Below are 15021 nucleotides of genomic sequence, written 5' to 3'. Positions count from 1 at the left end.
TTAAAGGAAGAGCTAGTTCATCAACCATTAAAGTTTAGTTAGCAGCCATATCAAATTTTAATATTGGTTTTGATGGTTGTTCTGTCGCATCTCATAAACTGAGTAGTCTTCTTGAAAGGTACTCTTCTTCCGAGACCTCCTTTCAAAGATCCTATTCCCCCATACAATCTGAATCTGGTACTGCAGACTCTTACTCAGTCTCCCTTTGAACCAGCAGCTACATGTGACCTTAAATATATTTCTTGGAAGATGATTTTTCTGGTAGCTATCAACTCTGCCAGATGAATTTCTGAGATTCAAGCTTTGTCCTCTGAACCACCATACTTGATTTTTTCACAGGGATAGAGTTACATTACATACTTATGCATCTTTCCTTCCTAAGGTGGTGTCAAAGTCTAATATAAACCAGTCCATTACTTTGCCAGTATTCTTTCCTATTTTTGCTAGCAAGGGTGAATATTGGACAACTACATGCAGTTACATTTCTATCTACATAGAACAAAAGACATCAGAAAAACTGACCAGTTCTTTGTTTCATTTGCAAAAATCAAATTGGGAAAACCAGTTGCCAAAGTTACTTTATCTAAATGCCGTACTGATTTTATTTCATTTGTTTGTAACAAATTAGGCGTTGCTCTACCAAAACCATTATGGGCCCATTCTACTAGATTCATGGCTATTTCCTCAGCTTTTCAATCCAAAATGTCCATGGATGATATATGGGCAGCAGCAATTTGGACTACTCCCCATACCTTTGTTACTCATTGCAAGCTGGATCTGGTCTCCAGAAGTAGAGCATCATTCGGCTCAGTAGTGCTTAGGAATATCCTTTCTTAGAGTCCACCCTGGATTTTAGGTAGCTGGAGACTCTGTCCCATCTGTTGAGGATGGACTGAAAATTGACATCAGATAAAAAAATAAATAGAACTTGCTGGAGGGACAGATTCATAACCCAGAGACTCCCTTCGCTCTGGAACAGAATTCCAATTCATGTTAGGCAGAGCACCTCACTGAATCTCTTCAAGAAGAATCTTGATGAGTGGATGGGGGATCATAGGTTTGTCCCGGGGATTACTTCCGTGTCACTATTAGACAGAGGCACAGCAAACTAAACCTTAAAAAGGGCACAGTATACTCAAATCAAGGGGTGGCGTAAGCCAAACAAAATCGGGCTAGGCTTATAATTGCCCCAGGGCAGATAGCCTAGTATGAACCTATGAACCTAAATGTACTTGCCATAATGTTCCATCTGTGTTGTCCATTTTCATTTTTCCTCAAGTCCCCTCCCACCAACCCCCATCCTTGAATGCTTCTGAAAGAATGAGTTGTTATAGGTCTTTTCTGCACTGTATTTTTTATCCTCAGATATAGCCTTTTTCTCCTTCTTCTTTTCAGGATAACAATATTTCCTTTCTACTAAAGTCCGCAAACAAAATCTGAGGAAATTGGAGTTACCACATCATGAGTACGGGAAGAGCTTGAGAGTTCTTAGTGGCCACAACGAGGTACTCTGTTAGATGTATATGGGAAGTGTATTCCAGAGACAGGAGGCTCATGTAGACAAACCTATCTCTCCAGCAGGTTTTTCTGATGTCGCATGTAGATTCAGACCTTTTGAGTGGGTAATGTGTGAGGAGTTAGACTTACGGATATGGAGCATCTCTAGTACACAGATGGAATGTTATGGTGAGTGCTTGACTTCTTTTTAATGCAAGAACTCAAGCAACTCTTTCTCTCCTGTCCCTAATTCCAAATGAATTAAACTTATTCTGGTCCATTTTTCAGAAGACTTGTAAATCCCCTTGGCAAAAACCTTCCAAACAACAATACAAGAAAAAGATACAAAAAAGAAAGAAGCTGGATTCCAAGAACCCTCCTTTCAAAAGAAATTTCAGCGATTGACTGTGCCACTTCCTCCCCTCCCCACCCCAGCCATTCCTACCTAACTGCAGCCAGTCTCTCCCACTGCCTTAATATCTGGAAGCAAATAGCTTCAGATAGAGTTCTAAAGATAATTCAGAATGGCTGCAGATTGCAGGGGGCATCCCTTCCACCTTTGCAAGGGATCCCCCTCCAAAACAAAAAATCCATATGTTTCCTGAAATTGTGTTAGCCTGGCCATCCTAGGAGTGATAGAATCAGTTTTAAGAATGTGTCTTGTTTCCATAAAGGAAGGCACATGGAGAACTACAGTATTTTATAGACCTTTTAAACATAACCATCTTTCTTTCGGTCCAAAAATTCAGAAAGTTCACCATGCAAACTATTTTTTTCTTCTGTTTCCCAAGTCCTTTCTTGTCATTCTATTCCTGACAAATGCCTATTCCAATTTACAGAGAACACAGGAGTTACCCAAGATTCTTTCGTTTGGTTTACACTTTCAGTTTACATCTTTTCTTTTTTTTCACTGCTTCTAGAGTTGTCACAAAGTGCCTTGCCACAGTCATAGCCTTTTAAAAACATCAAGGCATTCATATGTTCCCCTATTTGGACAATTGTCTCATTATATCTTCCTCCGCCCAAGGCAGCCTAACAGCTCTTTGGTTCACTATTCATCTTTTCAGCAGCATGGATTTCAAACTAAAACATTTAAAGTCTTATTTAAACCCCTCCCACATGTTAGTGTTTCTAGGGTGCCTTATAGATACCTCTTTATCCACTGCTTATCTCCATCCAAACAAAGCATCATCTTTCCAGCTTCACTTCTTTAATCTATACCATCAAAGAATATCTACAGCAGGGGAGTTCCTCAAAATTATGGGTTACATGGCTACATACAAAAAATCCAATTGTACCTCAATTCATTCTGAGTCCAGTATCTACATAGCCTGTAATTTCAAATTTCCATACTCAAGTTCATCATGAAAGAACTCCTATAATGGGGAAATCAGATCTTCCTAAATGCAGGGGTTCCATTTTTCTTCCTCTACTCCTGCTCACTCATTCACAAAAGATGCTTCAGGCTTTGCACTGGGGACAGTCTCTCCAAGGTATCATGGTTCTGGGCATTTGGGAGTTTCATTTCAGGGGTAAGCATATAAACCTCAAGGAGATGAAGGCTTTAATAAAAGCTGTCACAGTTCTAAATCATGCTGGACCCCTGAGCCTCTGTTAGTGAAAACAGGCAACACCACAGTGATGTGGTATATAAACAATCAAGCAAGGGAGAACAAAGTCATAATCCCTTTGCAGGCTAGCCATGATTGACTGGCAGCTGGCAACACAGATTAACCTTACTGTGTAGGCCACATACATTTTCTCAGAGCAGAAGACAATAACAAACACTTAGCAGATTCAGGATAGAGCCTCAAGAGTGGATATTATACCCAGAGGTCTTCCAGGAGATTGTAAATCTCTGAGAAATTACCTGGAAACAAATGTATTTTCTTTCCTATAGACAAGAATGTTCCTTTATGTCTTTGCTCCCTTTCCTCTTGTATAGAAAGTTCTTCTGAAGATCAAGATGGACTAGTCAAAGATGCTTCTGGCTACTTCCCTTTGGCCCAGAAGGCACTGGCTTTCCCTTCCCTTGCATCTTTCCACAGGCAATTACCAAAAACTTCATTAAAGAGTAGCTTTGCTTGCACAAGGCAAGGGATCACTTATCAAACCCAGCATTCAACATCTTCATCTGGCAGTATGATTGATAGTATGAATGAACCTATTGACTGATTAAATTTAGCTTTAACTTTACCCCTCCACTCTATCTGTTCCCTCAAGATATACCTGAAACTGGTTCACCTCCAGTTATTACACAAGACTGAGTCCTAAAAGTGCTATCAAAAGCTAAAAGCACTGCACTGATGAGTCTTGACAATATCCATGGAGCTTAAATATTTTGAAGCACCATCTAACCACACCCTTAACACTGTTCAGTCTCTGACTCCATATAGCTTTTGTTTCCAAGTGGATGGAGAGCTGCTACAGTCATTTCCCTGTGTCCGGGAGGGCCTTTCTTACACCCAGACAATTACAGACCCATACGTTTGACCAGCTTCATATGCAGATCTATGGAAAGACTTCTGGAACTAATCAATCAGGAGACTCCCCAGACTCTAGAATAGACTGCCCATACATGTCAAGCAGAGCACCTCTTTGGCCCTCTTCAAAAGGAACCTTGACGATTGGATGGGAGAAAGGAAATTCACCCTGAGAATCACGTCATTCACCCTGCTAAACAGGGGTTCAGGGGAGTAAATAGTGTGGGGAAAAAATAGCCAGGGAATTGTTATGACTAGGCTTGTATAGGTCCTAGGGCCGATAGCCTAGTACCAACCTATGAACATAGTGAACCTCCAAACAGTGGATCTGTCTCACTTTGGATCCATCATGGGCAGATCACATTTACCCAACCTAGTGGACTTTTTTGGCAAGGTCACAAAAGCAATGGATGAAGGTAAAAGGGTACACATTATATACCTTGACCTGGCCGAAGCTTTTGACATAATTATCCACTCAGACATAATAGAAAAGTCAGATAAACTGGGAATAAACCCTTATGTCACCCACTGGATTGCCAGCTGGCTCACAGATAGACCACAGGAAATCAAAGTAGGGGAAGTTAGACCAGTTGCCACTGGAGTCCCACAGGGTTCTGTGCTGGGACTGCTCCTGTTTGGCATCTACTTTTCTTAAGTAAAGCCAGTTCTGAATGGCTCTGTCTGACTACGTTTATGGCTGACTGCAAGCTAGGTGTAGTCATTGAATCCCCAAATGACTTACCCCATCCTGCAGGAAGGTTTGTCCCAAGTTAATAACTGGTGCCAAATCATGGACTGCAGCTAAATGCCAAAAATCCATTATTGTATCCTTTGGGAAATCATGTACCCCAGTGAACTACCACATTGACAATGCACCACTTAAGAGTTAACCCAGTTGTTTGGGAATTTGGACATGTGGACAGTGACTTAACTTTTGACCGACGTGTCCATTGTTGTAAGAAAGTCCTTCTATATGACACAGCTTGTAAACAAAGGAGTTGTGTTTAGATTTAGGGATGTTATTGTCCCCTTTATGCAGCCATTATTAGGCCAGTCGTGAGGATTATGCCCCCTTTAGCATGAAGGCAAATATATACACACAACATAACTCGACCTGGCCAAAACCTGTGACACAATTTCCCACTTAGATCCTCAAAGATATCTTACTAGAAGGATACAAGGTCTGAGCACATTTCCACCACATTGTTGGCTAGGCGTACATAGGCCCTTGGGCCGATAGCCCAGTACCTACCTATGAACCTACATGGACCTGCTCTAAGTCCTGTCAGTGTACTTGATGTCCTACAGAGTGATAAGAAATTACCTGTGTCTGGCATACAGGGCATCCTCAGACCCAGTACTGATGGATTTAAAGCAGGCAAATAAGTCAAATGGCATCAGAAATACTCAGTCTAGGGATCTAAACCTCTTCTGCAACATCAACAGAATGGTTTGGAGGGACAGGCATATCTCGCAGAGGATACCACTGCTCTGGAACAGACTCCCCATCTGCATAAAACAAAGTTCATCCCTGTCCATATTCAAGTGCACTTTGGATCTATAGATGAGAAACAGAAAATGTACACTCAGGACTGTCCCTTTTACTGGCAGTGGACAGATGCAGCTCCTAAATGCTTTATTGCATGCATGGGTCCCCTTAAATTATCTATAGTATGATGCCAGTTATTCTCATTAGAGATTATATAAAATTGTTGACCATGGGATAGGTAAGACCAGTCTCTAACCAAAGGGGATAGGTTAATTTGAGTACAAAAGGGGAAACTGGCTAGGTTTAAAATGGCCTGCAAGGGTAGCTAGCCTAGTACTTACCTGTGAACCTATAGGCTTTTTTTAAACAAGAAACATCTTTACTGAATTATCACTTATGACATAAGCAATCATACATTTATATAAATGAAAACAAACCACATTGACATATTTTTAGTTGCAAACATACATCACATGTCTTCAATACAGTATGTTGGACTGGTCTTTCACTTAGGATTTGCCATTCCTTTCTCTTTGCCTCTACTGAACCTAGCCTTTTGATTCCATTTCTGATGACACACAGTGTTAAAGAAAACTAACAGTCACACTTGGCCAAATGTAAAACATGTTCTAGTTGGTGCAATATCAAGTGGGAGCTCCTCTAGTTCTTCAGTCCATGTGTGAATTGCTCAACTCAGGTCTAGTGTATACATGTCAAAATTTCTTACACAGAAGACTTTTGATCGTTGCTGTGACTTTAGCTATATGGGTATCTAAATTACAGCCCTTATGTCTGCACAACCTTTTCTGATTTTCTTTAAGGACAGGGAGATTATTAGAACCTACTCTTTGTTTCTGAGTTTAGTCTGATTAGGCCATTCATCTGCGAGCTTGCGTACTTTGGATGTCCAAAGACAGTTGAGATTTTACCAGTACAGGACTAAAGATTTTAAATCAACCAACTTTTTTATCTGTTGCTGTCTTTTTCATCTTTTCCTGAACCAATGGGTCTCCGATCCGACTATGATATCTTCTAAAGACTTGGATCCATAGCTCGAGCTCCTTCCTTTACCCATATTCCTCCTCTCTAGTTGAATTACTTCAGATCTCGTTTGCCACTTCAGTGAATGGACGTGGTCTCAGTCACTCAGGTTTTTTAGTGTTTTTGAAAAAGTGCTTTTTTATTTATAACTTTAATAACTTTTTATAGTTGCAGCTATGTCTGGTTCTTGCTCCTGTCTATAACCTTCTACTTATATAAAAAAGACTTGGTTACTTTTGTGACTTATCCTGCTCATTTGATGTAGGCCTTCTGTACTTAAATGTTTCCCTCCTTCTGCTTCCTTTGTTCAGGTACTATACATATTACCATGGTTTGGTAATTATTTCCTTTTTACCATCATTGGTAATCTTTCTTTTTCTTCTACCTTTCCTTTCTTTTCTCCTTTTTTAGGTAGATATAATGTCAGATAAGCTGCCTAGTTTAAAAAACTGCATCTCCTGTGGGCACAAAATAGCAAATTCTCATGCCCACCAGAAGTGTATATATTTCTTGGGCTGTGCTCACCCAGATATCAATTGTAAGATATGTGTGGGTTTCAATCACTGTTCTCTGGTTGAATGCTGCAATAAGTCGATTTAACATCAATCTCCTCAACTTCTTCAGCACCTGCTTCTGTTGGAGCTCCCTCTTCTAAAAAGCCTCCTGAAAAGCCTGATGGGATTCATCCATCAAGAGCAAAGAGAGCAGGAAATGATCCTCTTATCATTCTTCTGCTACATTTTTAGGTTCAACTCCACTTGAAAATTTTCCAAACCATCAAATCCATCAGGTCCATTAGATCTGATACGGTCAAAGTTAAAGTCTGCGACTCACTGCTCATCCTCCTTTACCCTGGAGCTGATTTCTTCTCTGATCCATTCATCCTTCCTCCAAGAAACTCTGAGAAGAACTTCCAGGCCACTGTCTACCTCATTGTCTCTTAGGTTGTCTAAGAACCTAATCAAAGCTGACGTGAACAGGATAATGAGGAAGTTTCTCCAGACCCAAATTCAGTTGGAAGTTATACCAGCTCCATCTCCCATCAGACCAGGGAGCCTACTATCGGCCCCTACCTAGTTGCTGACTTCTACTCTGATTTGACCTTTGATTTTGGAGCCATCGGACCTGAGAACGGATTCAAAGGCTTGGCCTTCTTCAACTTTGATCTCTCTGATCCAGGAGGGATCTCAAAGCCAAAGCTTCAGTGCTGGATCGGGGAGCTTAGGGTTGATTCCGATGCCACTGAAGCCATCTGTTCCTGTTAGAGCCTCAGCACTGGACAGCTCGGCTCCAACTTCTGCGTGAAAGCAGAGTCATGGTGAAGCTTTGAGCCATCTTGGGCAGTTGCCTTCTGTTTCTGTGAAGGAGGCTTTTGCTTCTCCTGTGTCTTTGGCCTTTGAGGTAGTAGAGAGAGCTTTCTCCACCTTTGCAGATAAGACATGCTTGCCCCCTTTGAGTCTGCCACTTTCACAACTGCCTGCTGTGGTTTCAGAGCCTATACATTTAGTCACACTGGGCAGCTGGCCCATACAAGCCTTGAGGCAGTCCTCATTCAAGAGTCAGCTCATACTTCTGAGTCCTCTCCAGAACATCCCACCAGGGAGCTCCCTTGTAAGCACATGTTCAAGAGAAGGCTATTAGGGTCCCCACAAGAATCCCTGACAGAAGATACTGACTTCAGTGAAGGAGAAGGATCCCTAATATCACACCTTGTGGATATCTTCGGTGACATACTTGAAGTTTTGAGACAGAAAGATGGTTGGTCTTCTGACATCTTCTTCTCAAGTGAAGTTGGTGTTTCATGAGGGTTTCAGAGCTGGCTGAGTTATGTCTTGGGTAGTCCACCCAGAGGGCAAGATATTGGACTTCATCTCCTGCCAGCATGGAAGGATCCAGATATCACAGGGCCAATCCCCAAAAGACCTGACAAATACCTGGTTGCACATAATTTGGGCCCACTGGAGCAATGGTCCCACAGTAGATGCTGTGATGGTAGCAGCAGCCACCAAGAAAAAACTAGTGGAGCAAAACTCTACTGTCCCTTCCCCCAGTAGAGATTTGAGGGTGTTAGGTGTGGGAAGTTTGTGCATGCACCAGTAACCTTTGCCGTCAGGTTGCTGAACTATTTGACACATGTCACAAGATTTTAGAGGGACTTAATCAAAGAATTTTCCAGTGCCCTGTCTGGGTCCATGTCTTTGGTGGACAAGAAGACCTGTTTCTACACAAGTGGCCACCCTACATTCCCTATCAAACACCTCTATGGGGATCATTTCCCATGTCTCAGAATGTGCTTAGAGAACTGCAGGTTCAGGAATAGCTGTGAGACAGCATGTCTGGATGTGACTGTATGACTGTGGAGCCTTTCAAGTCATTATTCATCAATGCTTCCTTTGATGGATCTACGTTATTTGCTTCCAGGGTTAAAGAAACCTTGCCTAGGAGTGAAAACGATTATCTGCCATGGGGATCAATTTTTCTATGCCTCAAAAAAACTTTTCCCAAAATAAGAGATTTGGCATGAAAATGTGGTTCCAGAAGTCACAAGGCTCTTCCCAGGGCTCCTATGGGGGACAAGTCCCCCCATGGCAGAAGGAGGAACTCTAATAATAGATGATGCTCTTGTAGCAGAGGATGCCTATAAAAAATGAGGGGTTCAAAGGTCCCTTCTCTGAAAAACCTGTCAGCGTTCCTGAAGCATTGCCTGATTGTTGTGCTCTGGAGGCAGTCGGGAGTGCTTATCCCTGCATCCACACACCTGGACAGCCATCACCAAAGACACTTGGGTACAGTGGACTATTTACAGAAGTTGTTACATACCCTTTTCCCTACAGCCCCATAACTGGTCTACAAAACTTCCAGATGTTGTACCCAGTCAAAGTAAAGCAGCAACCATAGAAATATAAAAACTGCTGGAAAAACAAGTTATCCAAATGGCCCCCCCACACCAACATGGATTAGGAACTTATTCAAGTCTCTTTTTGGTGCCAAAGAAAACCGGGCATGGGAAACCCATCCTGGATCTCAGTAACTTAAACCAATATGTCAAATACTTCAAGATCCGAATGGTCACAGTTCAGTCCATTCTGACAGTTCTGGGCAAAGAAGATTGGATGTGCTTACTAGATCTCCAGGATGCGTACTATCACATCAAAATAGACAGGGATTCTAGGAGATTTCTTCACTTCTGGCTGGGAGCCAGTCATTACCAACTCAGAGTTCTGTCATTCGGTCTCATCACAGTCCCCAGGGTGTTCATCAAGTGCATGGCAGTGGTTGCAGCTCATCCAAGATAGGATTCCAGATGTTTCCATATCTTGATGACGGACTCGTCTTTGCTTCCACCATGCATCTACTGATTCAAGCTAAGGACTACTTGCTTCAGCTTTTCCCCACTCAAGTCCTACAGTTCATTGGTGCTCAACTGAACATGGTTACCAAGATTGCAAGTTTCCCTCACTCAAGGGTAAATACGTTACAAGGTCAAACATCCCAATTACTCTCTCTTCCTTTCCCACTAGCAAGGTTGGTTTTGCAACTCCTGAGATGTGTGACAGCTTCCATAACTCTAATAATCCAACAACATATTACATGAGGGTACTACAGTGGATTTTGGCAGTTCATTGACCTATCAGATGACATCCTCTCTCTACTCCAGTATGTATTACAAAAATCTGCAAAGAACATGTCACCTTGAGAATCACTGCAAGAGAAGTTTCTCAGGGATGCCCTTTTATCTGTCTACCACCCATGGCCACAGTGACTGTGGTGGGAGGGCATTACTTGCGAAGGATGGTCCTAGGCACTTGGTCCTACTTGGAAACCATTCTTCACATCAATGTCTGGGAAATGAGAGTAGTCCTATTAGCATTGCTGGTATTTCAAGATGCTCTTCCTGCAGGGATGATTGCCATTCAGCTAGACAATATGTTGATTGTCTGTTACATCAACAAGCAGGAGGGAACCAAGTCCTATCCCCTTTGTTGAGAAGCAATGAGAGCTTGGCAGTGGCCATTTTCTCCCAGTCACTTTCTTCTGGTAGTGCATATCCTGGGGAAGTCCAACGTTTTAGCAGGCAAATTGAGCAGATCCATAGTACTACCTCATGAAAGGTCTCTCAACCCTGTAGTGGCAGAAACAATTTCTCGTCACTGAGGTCAACCATGCTGTGACCTCTTTCTTCCCCTTTTAAATCCAAATGCAACAGGTGTTTCACCCAGATCCCCTGAAGGGGAGTCACAGTGAGACTCTCTAGTCTGTGATTGCCACGATTGGCTCTTGGGGCTGCTACACCCTTTTCCTCCCACTCCGCTGATCCTAAAATTCCTACAGAAAGCATTGAACCAGAAGTGGAAAGTAATCAACATTGCTCCTTTCTGGCCTCCACAAGTATGGTTCCCCTTTCTGTGGCTTCCTGTTGTGTACCATCCATGGGTGTTGGATCTGAATCAGGATCTTTTCTCTCACCCATCAGGAATAACTCACCCAGACATTCAGATCCTCAAACTTGACTGCATGGTTTCTCCACTTCCAGTGATGGCTAAACAGCCCAGGTTTTCATCTCTCAGATACATCCTCATATCTTCTCAGAAGGATTCTATGAGAAAAGAGTATGAGTAAATGGAAAAGATTCTCCCATTGGGCTGTCCAGAGACAACTAAATCCCTTTTCAGCACCCATTCCAGCAATTCTAGACTTTCTTGCTTCCATATTTAACAGAAGTGCTAGTTATTCAACTGTAATGGTTCAGCTTGAAGCTAACCCAGTTTTCTTATAGGATATAATCAGTCTTCTTTGGCCTCCTCTAGATTTCGTAAATCATTTCTTAAAGGCACTTTCTTACTTCAAGCCCCATGAAGGACTCTACTCCACCTTGGGATCTAAATATTCTTTTACAAGCCCTGACTCAACCCCCATTTGAACCAGCTGCCATGACAGACTTACATTATTTATTTATTTATTTTGGAAAACTATTTTTCTGGTTGCAATCACATCAGCCAGACAAGTGTCAGAACTCCAGGCCCTCTTATCTAAGGCACCATGTCTAATTTTTCCCAAGGGCAGGGTGTTTCTCCACAATAGCCCTTCCTTTGTACCTAAGGTGACCTCAGAAACTGCTATGAATCAATTGATCAACTTCCCTGTTTCTATAAAAATGTTTCCAGTAAAAGAGTACATGCTGCATCTTTTAGATGTCCATATGCAACTTTGATTCTCTATCCACAGAAAGAAGGATTTCAGAAAATCAGACCAGCAGTTTATTTCCTTCTCTAAAGACAGACTGGGTAAATTTGTTTCAAAGGTGGCTTTAGCAAAGTGGCTCACTGATTGCATTTCTTCTGTCTGCAATGAAAATGGATTGACACTTTCTAAATTTCCCAAGGCTTATTCCACCAGATATGTGACCACATCCTCTGCTTTCTGGTATAAAGTTTGTATAGATAACATTTGTGGAGCTGTCACTTAGTCAAACTCACATACCTTCATTGCTTACTAGAAATTGGGCATCTTATTTAGGAATAGGACTGCATTTACTCCATTGTACTCTGGACTATCCTTCCTTGTGGACTACCCTGGATTTCTGTAGCTGGAGACTCTGCCCCACTGGTTGAGGAATGGATGAAAAAGACAACATCAGGTATAACAATTATGTACTCACCATAACTATGCATCTGTGTTGTCTGTTTCCGTCCTTCCTCAACCACCTGCCCTCAATCCCTCTTCCTATTTCACAGTTTTTTTAATTAGTAAGTCTCCTAGTTCAACCTGAGGAATAATGCTATGCTTGACTGATTGATAAGCTCGAGTTTCTTTCTCTTTTATTTTTCCTACTTTATGTAGTTATTCTCTAGGATGTTATTTTATCATTCTATATTGTTTCCATATGATAGCTGTTTTTACACACATTGTAGACTAAAGGGAGGGCAAACTCAATCTGAAGTAATTCTAACAGAGATGAGGATTATGGGTAAGAGGAGGATAGTATCCAAACAAACCATTTCTAGATGGCTGTCTCAAGCTATCCAGTTTTGTTACTCAAACCATGGTAAAAGCCTCCCTCAGAAAGTCAAAGCTCATTCTACAAGAGCTGTGGCTACTTCTGAGGTCTGTCTGAGAGGCAGCTATTTCTTCTTCTGTTCACACCTTTACTAGGCACTACAAGTTAGATTCATTCTGTGGCGCTAGAGCAGTATTTGCAAAAGTCATACTACAAGGACTTATAGACTCTGGACCTTCTCTCTCCACCCTTTCTTCCTAAACTATGGCTATTATTCTATATACTTACAGCTATAAGAGTAAGGGTAACAAGTAAATGTCCCAACATATCCTTGTTCTGCCTGCTTCTGAGATATTCATAAACAAAATATAAGTGCTAAAAACTATGATGGGAGTGTAAGGCTAGGCTTATTAAGATCCTAGCAAATCATGTTAACTTAGCTTAACAGTAGATGTTTGAAGATATTACTGATGCAGTATTAGCACCCTCTCTACTTCCCCCATCTTTTTTCTTTTGTACTTTTCCTAAGCTCGAATAGAGCTCCCTACTTTACCTTCACCCTTCTGATATAACATGACAGTCTTTACTGATTTTACCTATGTAGAATGCCAGGATGTTCTTCGTGTTTCACTGTTGCAGTCATCACATTGGGTTATCTGCCTGCAGGTAGCCCTCAGCCAGCCTGAATACCAGAGTCTTGGATTCCTGCATCGGATGCTGTCTCTTCTTCTATGACGTCAGGTCATCAGGGGTAGAAAACATGCAGCCAACGCCTTTACGTCAGTCTTTCTTGCCGCGTGGTGCCCAAAGCAGAAGCAGTTCGCAAGTGCCAGTCGGCCGACTCCTGAAATTTTCATTTTCGAGTTTCAGAACCAAAGTCTTCAAAAAGGCTAAGTATCCCATTGGGGTATAGTAAATGTTTCTTGCATAGAGTATTAATGTTCCATAGATAATACTATATTGAAAATTGTTTAGGTTTACTTTTCTTGGTAATCTTTTATGCTTAATATTATTTTCAACATTACCTGAATGTACAGTGTTTGCAGTTGCTTCTGGTTTTTGCAGACTGTGAATTTTGCTTATGACATACCTTTTTCGTTTATTTTCTGATAACTTCATCTCATTCAGGGTCTTAGTGAAAGCCTATGCCTGTTCTAGCAAGCAGCAACGATGAAGCAGGGAATGAGTCCTGGATGGGATGCCAGACGAAAACAGGATACATACGCAGATGTGCATGCGCACATGAATACATACGCACACACACTCTCCTTGTTTGTCTCTGTCTCTTTCTCACATGCACAACCCAGACACTTATGGGCAGTTTGAAGGACTGCCAGTTCATTTATCAGCATTTCTTTCAGATATGTAATAAAAATAGAGATACCAGGAAAAAAAACATGTGGACACAGGAAGAACACAACAACTTTTGCACAAAAGGTACACAGCTAAGAACCAGCACAGTGAACCAAGCTCAGGAACATTTGGTGCAGAAGATTAAGGCTATGAGTTGATAACAAGGTGCTTCCTGTGGTCCAGCATTTGAGTCTTTTAGCCTCCATGTGCCTAAATATGATGCACTGAGCAAGTCACTTAACCACAGTGTGTGTGAAAAGGTCCATGAAGATCAGTGCCATACCCCAATTAACAACTACAAATAAAAACAATAAAAATAACCAGTATGGAGACACAAGCTCTGTGAGGCAGTAGCGTTAACCACTGCAAAAGGGTTTACATCAACAGTGGGTTCCCAGTATAAATAAAGAAAAATAAGAATGGGGGGTGGGTAGGTAGATAGGTAAATGAAAACAATAGTTGCAATGTTTTCCCCACTGAATGTTCAGCAACTTCCACTCAAGAACAAAAAATTAAATTTTGCTTGTTTCTTTATTTCCAGGCTATAATTAAAGAGCAACTTCAAGAGACCCAGGGAATGTGTGAATATGCCATATATGTACAAGGTAAATATTCCTATCTTAATGATTCTGGAATAATCACTATTATTTTCTGCAAGGACGTGTACTTTAATTGTGTTTATATATTTCTGCCTTTGATAAGTGAAAGCTAAAATGATGAGTGATTTGAACTACAGGAGTTGAAGAATGATTGGTAGTTCTAAAAATACAGAAAACAACAGAAATCCATGAAACATGTCTAAAAGCAGTAGTCAACAGAACCTGTAGCTGTGTGTGTGAAGTACATTCAACTTTATTCACTAAATGGTGTTAGGAAGATCATAAGTATGTGTTAGGTCTTTAGAAAGCAATACAAAAAATAGGCAGAGAAGTTTGTGGCCAGAAGGTAAAGATGGAAAGAAGATGACAGGTTAGGGTTTTAGATGACTTTTGACTAGGCAAATGTTTATTAGCCAATGATGGTATCATTTTTTGTTGTAATAATATAAATGCTGTAAAATCATGATGCGTAATATTTGCTGAAACATCCTTCCATAGACATACCAGTGCTGTTGAAATGACTTTGCTTTTTGAGACTGTGGTAATTTGAAACATATTTAG

General features: G+C 41.3%; 1 protein-coding gene across 3 annotated transcripts in view; it reads left to right on the top strand.

Moving 5' to 3' along the window:
• Positions 1-15021, top strand: part of BBS4 (Bardet-Biedl syndrome 4) — a 1226477-nt gene that overhangs the window by 126052 nt on the left and 1085404 nt on the right. For all 3 annotated transcript variants that reach the window (XM_044077733.1, XM_044077734.1, XM_044077735.1), the window contains exon 4: positions 14403-14466. In XM_044077733.1, the coding sequence (XP_043933668.1) occupies positions 14403-14466 (64 nt within the window). The remainder of the gene's footprint in view (positions 1-14402; positions 14467-15021) is intronic.

This window comes from Protopterus annectens, chromosome 7.part0 (assembly GCF_019279795.1).
Source record: "Protopterus annectens isolate FY-2018-M chromosome 7.part0, PAN1.0, whole genome shotgun sequence".
NCBI classification, from domain to species: Eukaryota; Metazoa; Chordata; order Ceratodontiformes; family Protopteridae; genus Protopterus; species Protopterus annectens.
Note: the sequence above shows the minus strand (reverse complement) of the source record. Positions and strands in the feature narration are given on the sequence as shown.